Source organism: Oncorhynchus nerka, linkage group LG10, assembly GCF_034236695.1.
Source record: "Oncorhynchus nerka isolate Pitt River linkage group LG10, Oner_Uvic_2.0, whole genome shotgun sequence".
Taxonomy (NCBI): Eukaryota; Metazoa; Chordata; class Actinopteri; order Salmoniformes; family Salmonidae; genus Oncorhynchus; species Oncorhynchus nerka.
The window spans coordinates 100,088,710-100,106,117 of record NC_088405.1 but is presented as its reverse complement, the minus strand read 5'-3'; the positions used below and the strand labels follow the sequence as shown (position 1 = coordinate 100,106,117).

The window sequence follows — 17,408 nt, the reverse complement described above, 5'->3', positions numbered from 1 at the left end:
TCTAATGAACTCGCACACCAAATCAGCGTATTCGTCAATATTTTCATCTGACGCAATACGAAACATGTCCCAGTCCACGTGATGGAAGCAGTCTTGGAGTGTGGAGTCAGCTTGGTCTGACCAGCGTTGGACAGACCTCAGCGTGGGAGCCTCTTGTTTAAGTTTCTGCCTGTAGGCAGGGATCAACAAAATGGAGTCGTGGTCAGCTTTTCCGAAAGGGGGACGGGGCAGGGCCTTATATGCGTCGCGGAAGTTAGAGTAACAATGATCCAAGGTTTTACCACCCCTGGTTGCGCAATCGATATGCTGATAAAATTTAGGGAGTCTTGTGTTCAGATTAGCTTTGTTAAAATCCCCAGCTACAATGAATGCAGCCTCCGGATAAATGGTTTCCAGTTTGCAAAGAGTTAAATAAAGTTCGTTCAGAGCCATCGATGTGTCTGCTTGGGGGGGGATATATACGGCTGTGATTATAATCGAAGAGAATTCTCTTGGAAGATAATGCGGTCTACATTTGATTGTGAGGAATTCTAAATCAGGTGAACAGAAGGATTTGAGTTCCTGTATGTTTCCTTCATCACACCATGTCTCGTTAGTCATGAGGCATACGCCCCGCCGCTCTTCTTACCAGAAAGATGTTTGTTTCTGTCGGCGCGATGCGTGGAGAAACCCGTTGGCTGCACCGCATCGGATAGCGTCTTCCCAGTAAGCCATGTTTCCGTGAAGCAGAGAACATTGCAGTCTCTGATGTCCCTCTGGAATGCTACCCTTGCTCGGATTTCATCAACCTTGTTGTCAAGAGACTGGACATTGGCAAGAAGAATGCTGGGGAGTGGTGCGCGATGTGCCCTTGTCCGGAGTCTGACCAGAAGACCGCTACGTTTCCCTCTTTTTCGGAGTCGTTTTCTTGGGTCGCTGCATGCGATCCATTCCGTTGTCCTGTTTGTAAGGCAGAACACAGGATCCGCGTCGCGGAAAACATATTCTTGGTCGTACTGATGGTGAGTTGACGCTGATCTTATATTCAGTAGTTCTTCTCGACTGTATGTAATGAAACCTAAGATGACCTGGGGTACTAATGTAAGAAATAACACGTAAAAAAACAAAAAACTGCATAGTTTCCTAGGAACGCGAAGCGAGGCGGCCATCTCTGTCGGCGCTGGATCAATACATCTTGATTTTTAGCCTTTTATAAAAGTTTGTCAATATGCATTTTAAAAGACAGTTTATCATCCAACCATATCCCTATGTATTTATATGCAGAGACCTGATTAAATCGAGAAACATCTAAGCTCGTAAGTGCAAGTGTATTTTCAAACAAACTTTTTGAACCTATTCAAAATCATAAAATGTATTTATCTAAAACAAGTTTCAGCTGTATAAAAGACCCTTGTAATATCTTTAAAAAATCTGTCTCCAATTGTGATAATGCTTGGTCAGCCGTTGAAGCGATAGAGTACCTGACAGTGTCATCAGCATATAAATGAATTTTACACTTACTTATCTCATCACCGATATTGTTTATGTAGAGAGTAAACAGTAATGGACCGAGTATAGAACCTTGTGGGACCCCTTTAACCAACTCCAATGGCTTCGACTGGATGCCGTCTACTCTAACAGCCAGGCTTCTATCCTTTAGATAGTCATGAAACCAACGACAGGCATCCAGTCCCAGTCCTATTGGCGACAGTTTACCCAAAAGTATCGCATGGTCTACAGTGTCAAAAGCTTTAGATCAATCTATGAACAAGGCGGCACAGTACTTAATATTATCTAGGGCATTAGTAATATCATTTACAACACGTACAGTGGCCGTAATAGTACTGTGTTTAGGTCTGAAGCCAGATTGATTACTAGAAAGAGTATTGTTACCAGTTAAAACAGATTGTAGTCACCAATGACTCTAGAAATTTAGCCAAACAGGAGAGCTTAGAGATGGGCCAATAATTATCCAATTCACTACCATCACCTCCCTTGAGGAGTGGTAAAACAAAAGATGTTTCCCAAGCTTTAGGAATCTTTCCTACGACAAATGTTTGATTAAAGATATACGTCACTACACCAGCAATAATAGGTGCCGCACACTTGAGTAAATATGGATCCAGATTGTCAGCGCCTAATGATTTCTTAGAATCTAATGCAGATAAGACCTCATCTTCTGTGACTTTCTTGAAAATTAAAAACAGGCTTACTGTTTTCCACATCTGGCCGAGGGACTGAAACAATAGACCGGTCAGGATCATGTTGGACATTTTTTTATTTAAAAAAGAAAACCAGCAGAAATAAAATGCTTACTAAAAACATCACAAATTTCAGTTCGGTCACTGCTTCGGCAGAGATGTCAAGGAGTTTCCTGGTCTAAGTGAGTTATCTAAAGGGAAATCGTCAAAGTACTATAGACGGAGTGGGAGTTCGACCAGTGGATACCCCTTTAGAAGTGGCCATGGCAGCCGCCATTCACTAGCCCTCAGTGATTCACAGACCGCTGTCCTACAAGAGAGGATGAAACTATTAGCACTGGAGGAAATGAGCGTCAGATTGAGGAGGAACGACAGGCTGACGAACGATGTCACCAATTGGATGTGCCGGCCCGTAGAGCTCTACAGGAACAGGAATTCATTGCCAAGGACCTGACACAGCAGCGACGGCACCGTCAAGCCAGAAGGGAATTAGAGGAGGCACGGATGGTCTCATCCTTCCTGGAGAGGAACGAACAGGGAGTTGACCTGACCACCCCTCCACATGGACCTGTACTGTCTGCCTTTCTTTCCCAATCTGCCCCTCTGGTACAGCATGGCACACAGTCCCCGGAGGCTCCGGGGTCAACAGCCAACACGGAGCACGTGTGACAGGCCTCTCCACCAACACCCTCTATGCCAGTGACACAAGTTAGCATTCCTCCATCTGGACAAAGCATCACTCCTTCGCCTTTCCGCCAATTACCAACCACGGCAAATCGTTCCTTTCGTCCAGGGCCAGGCCAGTCCCCAAACATCAGGTCGGAGGGCTCTCACCCAATTCCGGCTGCCACAAATGGAGGGTCTGGGACAGTAGGGGACCGGCCCAATGAGGCCACAGTGGGCTCATCAGAAGTCCCGGTTTATCCTTCACGCAACCAGAAGAGAAACTTCTAGTAGCCTCAGCCTATGGAATTCCCAGACCCAAACTGCCATACTTTGAAAACGGAAAGGAGAGTGAATTTGTCCTTTGGAAATGGCATTGGAGAGCCTACTGGGTATTCACAGTCATATGTCAGAATGCTACAAATACCAAGTACTAATGGATCATTTGCAGTTTCCCAGTGCATATAGGCTGGCCCAATCCTTTATGCACTCCGCAACACCATACACTGCTGCTCTCCAGGCCCTGAAGGCGAGATATGGTGAGCCACGTCAGCTAGTCCAGAATGAACTAAACAACATCCTGAACATGTCTCCAATTAAAATGGTAGACAAGGCTGTCTTCCAAGAATTGTCCCTGGCTGTCCAATCCCTGACCTCGATGCTCCAATCCGTTGAAGGACGGCTCACCTCTCACAGTTCTGGGCGACTTTAACCTCCCCACGTCTACCTTTGACTCATTCCTCTCTGCCTCCTTCTTTCCACTCCTCTACTCTTTTGACCTCACCTCTCACCTTCCCCCCTACTCACAAGGCAGGCAATACGCTCAACCTCATCTTTACTAGATGCTGTTCTTCCACTAACCTCATTGCAACTCCCTCCAAGTCTCCGACCACTACCTTGTATCCTTTTCCCTCTCGCTCTCATCCAACACTTCCCACACTGCCCCAACTCGGATGGTATCGCGCCGTCCCAACCTTCGCTCTCTCTCCCCCGCTACTCTCTCCTCTTCCATCCTATCATCTCTTCCCTCTGCTCAAACCTTCTCCAACCTATCTCCATGTTCTGCCTCCTCAACCCTCCTCTCCTCCCTTTCTGCATCCTTTGACTCTCTATGTCCCCTATCCTCCAGGCCGGCTCGGTCCTCCCCTCCCGCTCCGTGGCTCGACGACTCATTGCGAGCTCACAGAACAGGGCTCCGGGCAGCCGAGCGGAAATGGAGGAAAACTCGCCTCCCTGCGGACCTGACATCCTTTCACTCCCTCCTCTCTACATTTTCCTCTTCTCTCTCTGCTGCTAAAGCCACTTTCTACCACTCTAAATTCCAAGCATCTGCCTCTAACCCTAGGAAGCTCATTGCAACCTTCTCCTCCCTCCTGAATCCTCCTCCCCTCCCCCTCCTCCCTCTCTGCAGATGACTTCGTCAACCATTTTTAAAAGAAGGTCGACGACATCTGATCCTCGTTTGCTAAGTCAAACGACACCGCTGGTTCTGCTCACACTGCCCTACCCTGTGCTCTGACCTCTTTCTCCCCTCTCTCTCCAGATGAAATCTCGCGTCTTGTGACGGCCGGCCGCCCAACAACCTGCCCGCTTGACCCTATCCCCTCCTCTCTTCTCCAGACCATTTCCGGAGACCTTCTCCCTTACCTCACCTCGCTCATCAACTCATCCCTGACCGCTGGCTACGTCCATTCCGTCTTCAAGAGAGCGAGAGTTGCACCCCTTCTGAAAAAACCTACACTCGATCCCTCCGATGTCAACAACTACAGACCAGTATCCCTTCTTTCTTTTCTCTCCAAAACTCTTGAACGTGCCGTCCTTGGCCAGCTCTCCCGCTATCTCTCTCAGATTGACCTTCTTGATCCAAATCAGTCAGGTTTCAAGACTAGTCATTCAACTGAGACTGCTCTTCTCTGTATCACGGAGGAGCTCCGCACTGCTAAAGCTAACTCTCTCTCCTCTGCTCTCATCCTTCTAGACCTATCGGCTGCCTTCGATACTGTGAACCATCAGATCCTCCTCTCCACCCTCTCCGAGTTGGGCATCTCCGGGAGGAAGAGCAGCATCTCCGGCGCGGCCCACGCTTGGATTGCGTCCTACCTGACAGGTCGCTCCTACCAGGTGGCGTGGCGAGAATCCGTCTCCACACCACGTGCTCTCACCACTGGTGTCCCCCAGGGCTCTGTTCTAGGCCCTCTCCTATTCTCGCTATACACCAAGTCACTTGGCTCTGTCATAACCTCACATGGTCTCTCCTATCATTGCTATGCAGACGACACACAATTAATCTTCTCCTTTCCCCCTTCTGATGACCAGGTGGCGAATCGCATCTCTGCATGTCTGGCAGACATATCAGTGTGGATGACGGATCACCACCTCAAGCTGAACCTCGGCAAGACGGAGCTGCTCTTCCTCCCGGGGAAGGACTGCCCGTTCCATGATCTCGCCATCACGGTTGACAACTCCATTGTGTCCTCCTCCCAGAGCGCTAAGAACCTTGGCGTGATCCTGGACAACACCCTGTCGTTCTCAACTAACATCAAGGCTGTGGCCCGTTCCTGTAGGTTCATGCTCTACAACATCCGCAGAGTACGACCCTGCCTCACACAGGAAGCGGCGCAGGTCCTAATCCAGGCACTTGTCATCTCCCGTCTGGATTACTGTAACTCGCTGTTGGCTGGGCTCCCTGCCTGTGCCATTAAACCCCTACAACTCATCCAGAACGCCGCAGCCCGTCTGGTGTTCAACCTTCCCAAGTTCTCTCACGTCACCCCGCTCCTCCGCTCTCTCCACTGGCTTCCAGTTGAAGCCCGCATTGGATGTTTATGATCGTTGTTAATATGATAATGACTATATGTTGTTGCAGAGCCAGGGCGAAATCCCTTTTAACTCAGCAACATTTGTAGGTTTTCGAGCAGGAACGGCTTGTTTAAGGTCCTACCACAACATCTCAATTGGAATAGAGGTCCTGGATGTCAGGAAGCTTGGCCCCGGTGATGCACTGGGCCGCTCATAGGTGTTCCTTTTGTTATATATGTTAGGGTGGTATGCCAATTAGACTGGGTCTAGGGTTTCTAGGATAATGGTGTTGATGTGAGCAATTACCAGCCTTTCAAAGCACTTCATGGCTACAGACATGAGTGCTACGGGTTGGTAGTCATTTAGGCAGGTTACCTTAGTGTTTTTGGGCACAGGCACAATGGTAGTCTGCTTGAAACATGTTGGTTTTTACAGACTTGGACAGGGAGAGGTTGAAAATGTCATTGAAGACACTTACCAGTTGGTCAGCACATGCTCGGAGTACACTTCCTGCTAATCTGGCCTTGTGAATGTTGACCTGTTTGAAGTTCTTACTCACATCGGCTGCGGAGAGCGTGATCACACAGATGTCCGGAACAGCTGATGCTCTCATGCATGCCTCAGTGTTGCTTGCCTCGAAGCGAGCATAGAAGTGATTTAGCTCGTCTGGTAGGCTTGTGTCACTGGGCAGCTCGCAGCTTCCCTTTGTAGTCTGTAATGGTTTTCAAGGTGTCGGAGCTGGAGCAGTACGATTCGATCTTAGACCTGTATTGACACTTTGCATGTTTGTTGGTTCGCCGGAGGACATAGCAGGATTTCTTATAAGCTTCTGGGTTAGAGTCCCGCTCTTTGAAAGTGGCAGCTCTACCATTTAATTCCCTTTAATTCAGTGCGAATGTTGCCTGTAATCCATAGATTCTGGTTGGGGCCTTCTGTTGGCACATTATGAAGACAAACCTTCATCTGCTTCTGTTGGCACATTATGAAGACAAACCTTCATCTGCTTCTGTTGGCACATTATGAAGACAAACCTTCATCTGCTTCTGTTGGCTCATTATGAAGACAAACCTTCATCTGCTTCTGTTGGCACGTTATGAAGACAAACCTTCAGGTTCTTCTGTAGGCACATTATGAAGACATACCTTCATCTGCTTGTTAGAATCATCTCTCACAGCGATTACAGCTGTGATTCTTTCTCAGTATGTCTCTAAGAGATTTGCACATTATTCTTTTGAAAATCCTTCAAACTCTTTCAAATTGCTTGTTGATTATTGCTTTCTTTTTTATCCTGAAAAACTCCCTAGTCCTTGATGTTGACAAGCATACCCATAATATAATGTAACCACCACCATACTTGAAAATATGGAGAGTGGTACTCAGTGATGTGTTGTGTTGGATTTGCTCCAAACATAACACTTTGGATTCAGGACATTCATTTCTATTGTCACATTTAGCAGTTTCCCTGTTCCCTCTGTCGTTTAGGTTAGTATTGTGGCGTAACTCAGTTTTCTCCCATCACAGCCATTAAACTCTGTAACTGTTTTAAAGTCACCATTGGCCTCATGGTGAAATCCCTGAGTGATTTTCAATCCGGTTTCCGAGCTGGTCACGGGTGCACCACAGTCACGCTCATGGTACTAAACATGGTACTAGCCATTGATAAAAGACAGTACTGTGCAGCCATCTTCATCAAACTTGACTCTGTCAATCATCGCATTCTTACCAAGAGCCTTGGTTTCTCAAATGACTGCCTCATCTGGTTCACCAACTTCTTCTCAGACAGAGTTCAGTGTGTCAAATCGGAGGGCTTGTTGTCCGGACCTCTTGCAGTCTCTATGGGGGTGCCACGGGGTTCAATACACGGGCCGACTCATTTCTCTGTATACATCAATGATGTCGCTCTTGCTGCTGGTGATTCCCTGATCCACCTCTACGCAGACTACACCATTCTGTATACATCTGGCCCTTCTTTGGACACTGTGTTAACTAACCTCCAGACGAGCTTCAATGCCATACAACTCTCCTTCCGTGGCCTCCAACTGCTCTGAAACGCATGTAAAACCAAATGCATGCTTTTCAACCGTTCGCTGCCTGCACCCGCACGCCTGACTAGCATCACCACCCTGGATGGTTCCGACCTAGAATATGTGGACATCTATAAGTACCTAGGTGTCTGGCTAGACTGTAAACTCTCCTTCCAGACTCATATTAAACATCTCCAATCCAAAATTAAGTTTAGAACCGGCTTCCTATTTCGCAACAAAGCCTCCTTCACTCACGCCGCCAAACATACCCTAGTAAAACTGACTATCCTACCGATCCTCGACTTTGGCGATGTCATTTACAAAATAGCTTCCAATACTCTACTAAGCAAACTGAATGCAGTCTATCACAGTGCCATCCATTTTGTCACCAAAGCCCCGTATACCACCCACTACTGCGAACTGAATGCTCTAGTTGGCTGGCCCTCACTAGATATTCGTCGCCAGACCCACTGGCTCCAGGTCATCTATAAGTCTATGCTAGGTAAAGCTCTGCCTTATCTCAACTCACTGGTACCATAGCAACACCCACATGTAGCACGCGCTCCAGCAGGTGTATCTCACTGATCATCCCTAAAGCCAACACCTCATTTGGCCGCCTTTCGTTCCAGTTCTCTGCTGCCTGTGACTGGAACAAATTGCAAAAATCGCTGAAGCTGGAGACTTATACTTCCCTCACTAACTTTAAACATCAGCTATCTGAGCAGCTTACCGATCACTGCAGCTGTACATAGCCCACCTGTAAATAGCCCCCTCAATCTACCTACCTCATCCCCATATTGTTTTTATTTACTTTTCTGCCCTTTTGCACACCAGTATTTCTACTTGCACATCATCATCTGCTCATCTATCACTCCAGTGTTGATTTGCTAAATTGTATTTACTTCGCTACTATGGCCTATTCATTGCCTTATCTCCTTACTCCACTTGCACACACTGTATATAGACTTTCTTTATTTCTCCAATGTGTTATTGACTGTACGCTTGTTTATTCCATGTGTAACTCTGTGTTGTTGTTTGTGTCACACTGCGTTGCTTTATCGTGGCCGGGTCACAGTTGTAAATGAGAACTACCTGGTTAAATAAAGGTGAAATAAAAAAAAATGTATATGAATACAAAAAATGTCCTTCCAGCAACTGAGTAGGTGCCCTTCTTTGCGAGGCTATTGGATAACCTCCCTGGTCTTTGAAGTTAAATCTGTGTTTGAAGTTCACTGCTCGAATGAGGGGCCTTACAGATATGTGTTTAATCATGTTTTATCATTGGAAAGTAATACAAATGGAGGTGATGGTTTGCTTTAGGACCACGCGGACACCTCCAAGCGGTCGGGTAGGCTGCTTGGAGTGTTTTTCCGACCTGAAAAAAATAAAATTACAATATTATAATTATGTCCCACCCACTTCTAAAACCAAAGTTGCACCCCTGGGTACAGAAGTCATAAAAATAATGTTAATTTAACCACTATTATTGTACACAGAATAAGTCCATGCAACTCATTATGTGTTTATTTAAGGGTTCCGGTAGAAATGGCAGAGTGTGAAAAAAAAATGAAATATTTAACTTTCATACATTCACAAGTGCAATACACCTAATTAAAGATGAACTTCTTGTTAATCTAGCCATCATGTCTGATTTCAAAAAGGCTTTACAGCAAAAGCACACCATATGATTATGTTAGGTCAGAGCCTAGTCACAAAAAAACATACAGCCATTTTCCAGCCAAAGAGAGGAGTCACAAAAAGCAGAAATAGAGATAAAATTAATCACTAACCTTTGATGATCTTCATCAGATGGCACTCATAGGACCTCATGTTACTCAATACATGTATGTTTTGTTCGATAAAGTTCATATTTATATCCAAAAACGCACATCGGTGCGTTATGTTCAGTAATGTTGTGCCTCGACATCGGGCAAATTTTCTAAGAGCCACATCAATTTACAGAAATACTCATCATAAACTTTGATAAAAAAATACATGTGTTATGCATAGAATTAAAGATATACTTCTCCTTAATGCAACCGTTGTGTCAGATTTCAAAAAAGCTTTACGGAAAAAGCACACCATGCAATTATCTGAGTACAGCGCTAAGCCACGAAAACAAGCCATGTTGTGGAGTCAGTAAAAGTCAGAAATAGCGTTATAAATATTCACTTACCTTTGATGATCTTCATCGGAATGCACTCACAGGAATCCCAGTTCCACAATAAATGTTTGTTTTGTTCGATAAAGTTCATCTTTATGTCCAAATGCCTCCTTTTTTGTTAGCGCGTTTAGTTCACCCATCGAAACTCACAAGGCGCGAGCAAGTCCAGACGAAAGTACAGACGAAAAGTCCAAAAAGTTATATTACAGATCGTAGAAACATGTCAAACGATGTCAATCTTTAGAATGTTTTTATCATACATCTTTTTCCTTTCTAGTGGAAGCCTTAGGAAGTGCAATATGACACCATTTACAATGTATATTGGATAGGCAAAGACTTGAAAACCTACAAACCTCAGATTTCCCACTTCCTGATTGGATTTCTCTCAGGTTTTTGCCTGCCATATGAGTTCTGTTATACTCACAGACATCATTCAAACAGTTTTAGAAACATCAGAGTAATTTCTATCCAACTCTACTAATGATATGCATATATTCGCTTCTGGGCCTGAGTAGCAGGCAGTTTACTCTGGGTACGCTTGTCATCCGAACATGAAAATACTGTCCCCTATCCCAAACAGGTTAACACATTTGTACTCCTGAAATGACTTAGTCTTGCCATAACAAAGAGGTTGAAGACTTTTTGACTCAAGACATTTCAGCTTTTAATTTTTTATTCATTTGTAACAAAAAATCGAAAAACCAGAATTCCACGTTGAGACACAAACATCTCAATTTAATCCATGTTAAATTCAGACTGTAACACAACAAAATGTTTAAAATATTAAAGTGAATACATTCTGAAGGCACGTAACTACAACCTGGAGTCAGACTAGAGATGGACTAGAGATGGACACAATCACATATGGTAAGGATTGCATCAATGATAAGTAGGCATTTAAATTGGGTAAGAGGTCAGTTATGTGACAGGTGTGTTTTACCAGAACTCACTAGTGTTATTGCCCATGTAGTGGTTAAATCCCAAATGGCATCCTATTCCCTACAATAGTCTACTATGTCGACCAGAGCCCTGAGGACCCTGGGCAAAACTAGTGCAATTTGGGAGGCACCACTATCTGTTTGTAAATCATCTACCTGGACTATAGCAGGACGTCCATACTATCAGGTGGACTTTGAACCCGGAAACGTTCAAAGTATTGCCAGCCTATATGTTGCAGTTTGCAGTCCCCTGCAGAGCGTTGTTAGTGTTGCATGGACTCTATAGCACCGGTAAGCCAACTCTTATTGCATATTCTTATTCACCTACACTCAAGTAGTTTGTTGTTATGTAATAGTGTAATAAAGATGTGCAGACAATAGTAACTTATTGACACGAGTATATAACATAATGATGAAGCTTAATGAACTGTTATTTACCTATACGTTGCACGAGTGTAAGACTTGATAGGCTTTCAGGTCAATAAAGCATTTTACGTCTAGAGGTGACTAGTTGGAAAAACAAGTGACTTTTGTCCTCTTTTTCCTCTGTGTAGACACAATGTATTCCCGCTCTCCTTGGGGACACCTCTCGTTTCTAAGTCTGGTGTCATTTCTCCTACTCCTTCCTGCACCGTCCTGCCATGGAGGAAAAGTCCTGGTCTATCCTGTCGATGGAAGCCACTGGATCAACATGAAGGTGCTCAATGTTGTGTCTAGCGTTTTGTTAAAGATGGGGTTTAAAGCCTTGAGACAAGTGAGACTTGGATTGTGTATATATGTCTAGCGTTTTGTTACTTTACAAAGTTACTTTACAAAGATTTCATGCTGAAATCCAACAAGGAAAAATCAGGGAATTTTGAAAAGCAAATAGAAATTGGTTCCTTAATTGTGTCTTGACATATTATACACTGGGTGTACAAAACATTAGGAACACCTGCCCTTTCCACGATATAGACTGATGAGGTAAATCCAGCTGAAATACCTGTTAAATCCACTTCAATCAGTGTAGATGAAGGGGAGGAGACATGTTAAAGAAGGATTTATAAGCCTTGAGACAAGTGAGACTTGGATTGTGTCTGTGTGCCATTCAGAGGGTGAAAGTGTAATACAAAATATTTCAGTGCCCTTGAACAGGGTCTGGTAGTAGGTGCCAGGCGCACATGTTTCAGTGTGTCAAGAACTGCAACTTACTGTTTACTTAGTTACATTTGACCAAATCCCTCCAGTTACATAGGTTTATATTATTATATATTATGTCGCAGGGCTCGACATACAGGACTGCCCGCTGGCCGGGGAAGGTTATTAATGGAAACTTTCTGGGCAGTCAGTCATCCACGGCCTGCTTGGAAAAAATACATATATTTATGTATAAACTCTGCAAAAAATAAATAAAACGTCCTCTCACTGTGTTTATTTTCAGCAAACTTAACATGTGTAGATATTTGTATGAACATAAGAAGATTCAACAACTGAGACATAAACTGAACAAGTTCCACAGACATGTAACTAACATAAATGGAATAATGTGTCCCTGAACAAAGGGTCAAAATCAAAGTAACAGTCAGTATCTAGTGTGGCCACCAGCTGCATTAAAACCTCTTAGGGATCCCTTAATGGCCGACCGTCTGTAAGCTATTAATGTCTTAACGACCGTTCCACAGGTGCATGTTCATTAGTTGTTCATGGTTCATTGAACAAGCATAGGAAACAATGTTTAAACCCTTGAATATCTGTCAAGATAAATATTTATTACGAATTATTTTAGAAAGTAAAAGGTAAAAGGGAAGTTTCATTTTTATTATATTTTTATATTTTTATTTCATAGTTTATATATATACAGTACAGTTGAAGTCGGAGGTTTGGACACACCTACTCATTTAAGTGTTTCTTTGTGTGACTAATTTTTACATTGTAGAATAATAGTGAAGACATCAACACTATTAAATAACACATAGGGAATAATGTAGTAACCAAAAAAGTGTTAAACAAATCAAAATATATTTTAGATTTTAGATTCTTCAAAGTAGCCACCCTTTGCCTTGATGACAGCTTTGCAGACTTTGGACATTTGACTGCCAAACACAACACTAAACGTTGTAAATAGCTAGGTCCGCAAGAAGAAGAAAAATCTGTTTTTGTTTGCACACAGTTTACAGTAAGGTGTTAAAAATGACCAAGCCAAATGTGTAACTAGTACTGAAGTAGTTTTCTGACAGGATACGTTTTTACTTTTACTTGAGTAAATTACAACCTAAGTAGCAGTACTTTTACTTAAATACAGATTTTCAGTACTATAGCCACCTCTGCCATTGGTCATTTACCGTTATGGTGTTCTGCACAAGTTTTGCTATTTCAAATGAATGATTTCAACCATGTTAATCAGGCCACACCTCACCACAACCACCAGGGTGGGGCGGAAGCGTAGCCTAGTGGTTAGAGCGTTGGACTAGTAACCGGAAGGTTATCCGGAGTAACCGGAGTTCAAACCCCCGAGCTGACAAGGTACAAATCTGTCGTTCTGCCCCTGAACAGGCAGTTAACCCACTGTTCCCAGGCCGTCATTGAAAATAAGAATGTGTTCTTAACTGACTTGCCTGGTTAAATAAAGGTAAAATTAAAAAATTTAAAAAAGGGTGGGTGTCGGCCCTCCGGGACCGGAATTGAAGAACCCTGCATCTCAATGAGACTACTGTGTATACTGTGCTAACATATGGAGTTGAAGAACCCTGCATCTCAATGAGACTACTGTGTATACTGTGCTAACATATGGAGTTATTTTAGGACGGTCATACTGTGGATCATTTAGCTAAATGATGTTGAATTATAGGACCCCTTTAGGTATTAAAAAATATATATTGAAAAAAGATTTGATAAAATATTGAAATTGGCCTTTACTACTATAGCCCATAGAAATGCATTGAATGACATTGCAAAAAAGGAAATGGTTTTGAAGTGTCTGTATTATATCTTATTTTCATTTTTGAATATTTAATCCCTTATTTTCTATGCAAAATGACCTTCATACCTCCATTTGCTTGCATGGGTTAGCTTCGGACGAGTCCAGTGACACTGCTGGGGGTCGTAGAACAAAACAGAGAACACCATCATGTTTGTGAGAGTCATCTTTCCATAGACTGGTCATATTAGTTTTGTAGGTCAAACTGTTGGGACCCTACAGATGTTTTCGTGAGAAGACCGATTTCGGGATGTCTCAAAGTCTGACAAACGCTGCTGTAGCTCGGCCAACTTCCACCGCAGATGTGGAAGGCTGACCTAGGCAGATGCAGTGGATTGAGATCAGGTCATGATATCTCCAGCTTGAACTGAAAGATTTTGATGCACATTTACTTCTTAGGTTTCTTAGATTGAGGATTAATACCTTTTATAAAGCACATTTTTGACAGCTCTCCACAACATGCCTCTGACATAATACCATTCCCTTGTGAGCTTACTAACGTCACCAATGTGTAGGTACTGATCGAGGAGCTTCATGCCAGAGGCCACAACATCACGGTAGTCAGACCCTCCACCAGCTGGTACATCACTGAGGAGTCACCTCTATACACCTCCATCACCATCAAGGAGAAAGAATCCTTATACAGCTTCTTCGAGGCCTTCCTACAGAAGCACTTTAAGGTATATGTCTTCATAATGTAGCTACAGTACAGAAGAACCTGAAGGTATGTCTTTGCAATGTGCCTACTGAAGACCCTGAAGGTATGTCTTCATAACGTGCCTTCAGAAGCACATGAAGGTTTGATGTGTCTTCTTGATTGGTTGATTGGTTGATCAATCGATCCAGCCAGCAAACGAGCCAATCAACCATCCAGCAAGACATCCATTTATTTTGTCTAAGAAACATTCAATCTCTGTTTAATATCTTACTTCAGGCTCAGCAAGAGGTGGTATCAACACTGAGGTTCTTCCAACTAACCATGGAGTTCCTCAGTATGATAGAAGAAGCGCACATCCTGGCTTGCGACACACTGGCTCGCATGTTTGACGACAAGAAGCTGATGAAGAGTCTCCAGGACGCTCAGTATGACATGATGCTCACCGACCCTGCTATGGCTGGAGGGCTGCTGATGGCCCACTACCTCAAACTGCCTGTGGTGCTCAACGCCCGTTGGATCACCAGCGGGAGGGCCATTTTGCCATCGCCCCCTCCCCTGTCCTACATCCCGGTCCCAGGGTCTGGATTCACTGACAAGATGACCTTCGTCCAACGGGTCCAAAACATGCTGCACTACAGCATCATCGTGTATCAGCAGAGGTTCATGGTTGGGCCGAGTTATGACGCAATTTGCTTCAAGTACTTCGAAGGGGGCTGTGACATCATCTCCTTGATCCAGGAAGCTGACATCTGGCTGATGAGGTCTGACTTTGTGTTTGACTTCCCCCGTCCCACCATGCCCAACGTCGTCTACATGGGGGGGTTCCAGTGCAAGCCGGCCCAGCCCCTGCCTCCAGACCTGGAGGAGTTTGTCCAGAGTGCCGGGGAGCATGGGGTGATCGTCATGTCTCTGGGGACTCTTGTTAATGCACTTCCTGTTGATATCACAGACCAGATCGCCAGCGTGTTCGCCAAGCTGCCTCAGAAGGTATCCTGATTGTTTTTCATTATTAGCTTTTATATGTAAAAATCTCTGCAATGTAAGTGATGTAAACGAGAAGTTATTTAAAGAGAAATTAATATCTTCTTCTTCTTCTATCTAAGGTGATCTGGAGGCACCGGGGCAAGAGGCCCTCCACTCTGGGCAACAACACTCTTCTGGTGGACTGGATGCCCCAGAAAGACCTCCTGGGTCACCCCCAGACCAGAGCCTTTGTGGCCCACGGAGGAACCAACGGGGTCCAGGAGGCCATCTACCACGGCACCCCATTACTGGGGATACCCCTGTTCTTTGACCAGTATGACAATCTTCTGCGTCTGCAGGAGAGAGGCGCTGCCAAGATCCTGGAGCTGGCCATGTTCAACGGACCCAGTTTCCAGCAGGCTCTGAACCAGGTGCTCACCCACGCCCCCTACAGGGAGAACATGCAGAGGCTGTCCCGCCTGCACAGGGACCAGCCCATCAAACCCATGGACAAGGCCCTCTTCTGGTTGGAGTTTGTGATGGGACACAAGGGGGCGTCTCACCTCCGTACGTCGGCCAACAGGATGCCCTGGTACTCTTACCACTCTGTGGATGTGCTGCTACTGCTGCTGGCTGCCGGGGGAGGAGTCTTGCTCTTTACTGGGCTCCTGATCAGGATCCTCTGGAGAACCTGCCGGAAGAACAGGAACAAAACCAAACAACACTGACACCAGTAGCAGAATCACATTACTGGAAATCAAGACTGTTCTCAGGGCAGACCTGGATATAGCTAAATAGTTTTAATTATACCATTTTAGGTAACCCTACCCTTTTCCCTAAACTTAATGTAGTTCTCCTAAGCCACTGGGTAAGTTCTCTTAACCTGCTACAAAAAAGTAACTTCTGTTAGTAAAAATGAGCAGACACTGCCCTGAGAGCAGTGTTAGTAAAAATGAGCAGACACTGCCCTGAGAGCAGTGTTAGTATCCACTAATTAGATACAGCCCATTAGATGTTCTTTAATCTATATGAATTATAAATCTGTACTTATATCAGGAACAACATCAAACAACGTATTAAAACCTACAACAACCGTGCAGCCACAGGGTCTTCAGAAAGTATTCACATCCCTTGACTTGTTCAACATTTTGATGTGCCTGAATTTAAAATTGATTAAAAAAAAAAGAAAAAAAAAAGCTGAAATGTCTTGAGTCAATAAGTTTTCAATCATTTTGTTATGGCCTAAATATGTTCATGAGTAAAAATGTGCTTCACCAAGTCACATAAGTTGAATGGACTCACTCACATAATTTTTTATGACTACCTTATCTCTGAACCCCACACATAAGTAACGAGCAGTGAATTTCAAACACAGATTCAACCACAAAGACCAGGGAGGTTTCCCAATGCCTCGCAAACCTCCTAACAGGGATTTCACTCAGTTGCCGAAGAGGAAGGAAACTCCTCAGGGATTTCACCACGAGGCCAATGGTGACTTTAAAACAGTCACAGAGTTTAATGGCTGTGATAGGAGACAGCTGAGGATGGATCAATAGCATTATAGTTACTCCACAATGCAAACCTAAATGACAGAGTGAAAAGAAGCAAGCCTGTACAGAATACAAATATTCCAAAACATGGTCCAACCCACATGTTGTTATAAAACACAGTGGTGAGTTCTGTAGCCAGCACCCGTAATAAACCTAAGTGGTGAGTTCTGTAGCCAGCACCCGTAATAAACCTAAGTGGTGAGTTCTGTAGCCAGCACCCGTAATAAACCTGAGTGGTGAGTTCTGTAGCCAGCACCTGTAATAAACCTAAGTGGTGAGTTCTGTAGCCAGCACCCGTAATAAACCTAAGTGGTGAGTTCTGTAGCCAGCACCCGTAATAAACCTAAGTGGTGAGTTCTGTAGCCAGCACCCGTAATAAACCTAAGTGGTGAGTTCTGTAGCCAGCACCCGTAATAAACCTGAGTGGTGAGTTCTGTAGCCAGCACCTGTAATAAACCTAAGTGGTGAGTTCTGTAGCCAGCACCCGTAATAAACCTAAGTGGTGAGTTCTGT

General features: G+C 44.3%; 1 protein-coding gene across 1 annotated transcript; it reads left to right on the top strand.

Moving 5' to 3' along the window:
- Nucleotides 1-10,685: 10,685 nt before the first annotated feature.
- On the top strand, nt 10,686-16,547 carry LOC115122717 (UDP-glucuronosyltransferase 2C1-like). Its single transcript, XM_029651964.2, has 5 exons — nt 10,686-11,059; nt 11,323-11,465; nt 14,240-14,404; nt 14,659-15,369; nt 15,486-16,547. Exons 1-5 carry the CDS (start codon nt 10,999-11,001, stop codon nt 16,071-16,073), a joined length of 1,668 nt encoding a protein of 555 aa, XP_029507824.2. The 5' UTR covers nt 10,686-10,998; the 3' UTR covers nt 16,074-16,547.
- The last annotated feature ends 861 nt before the right edge of the window (nt 16,548-17,408 follow it).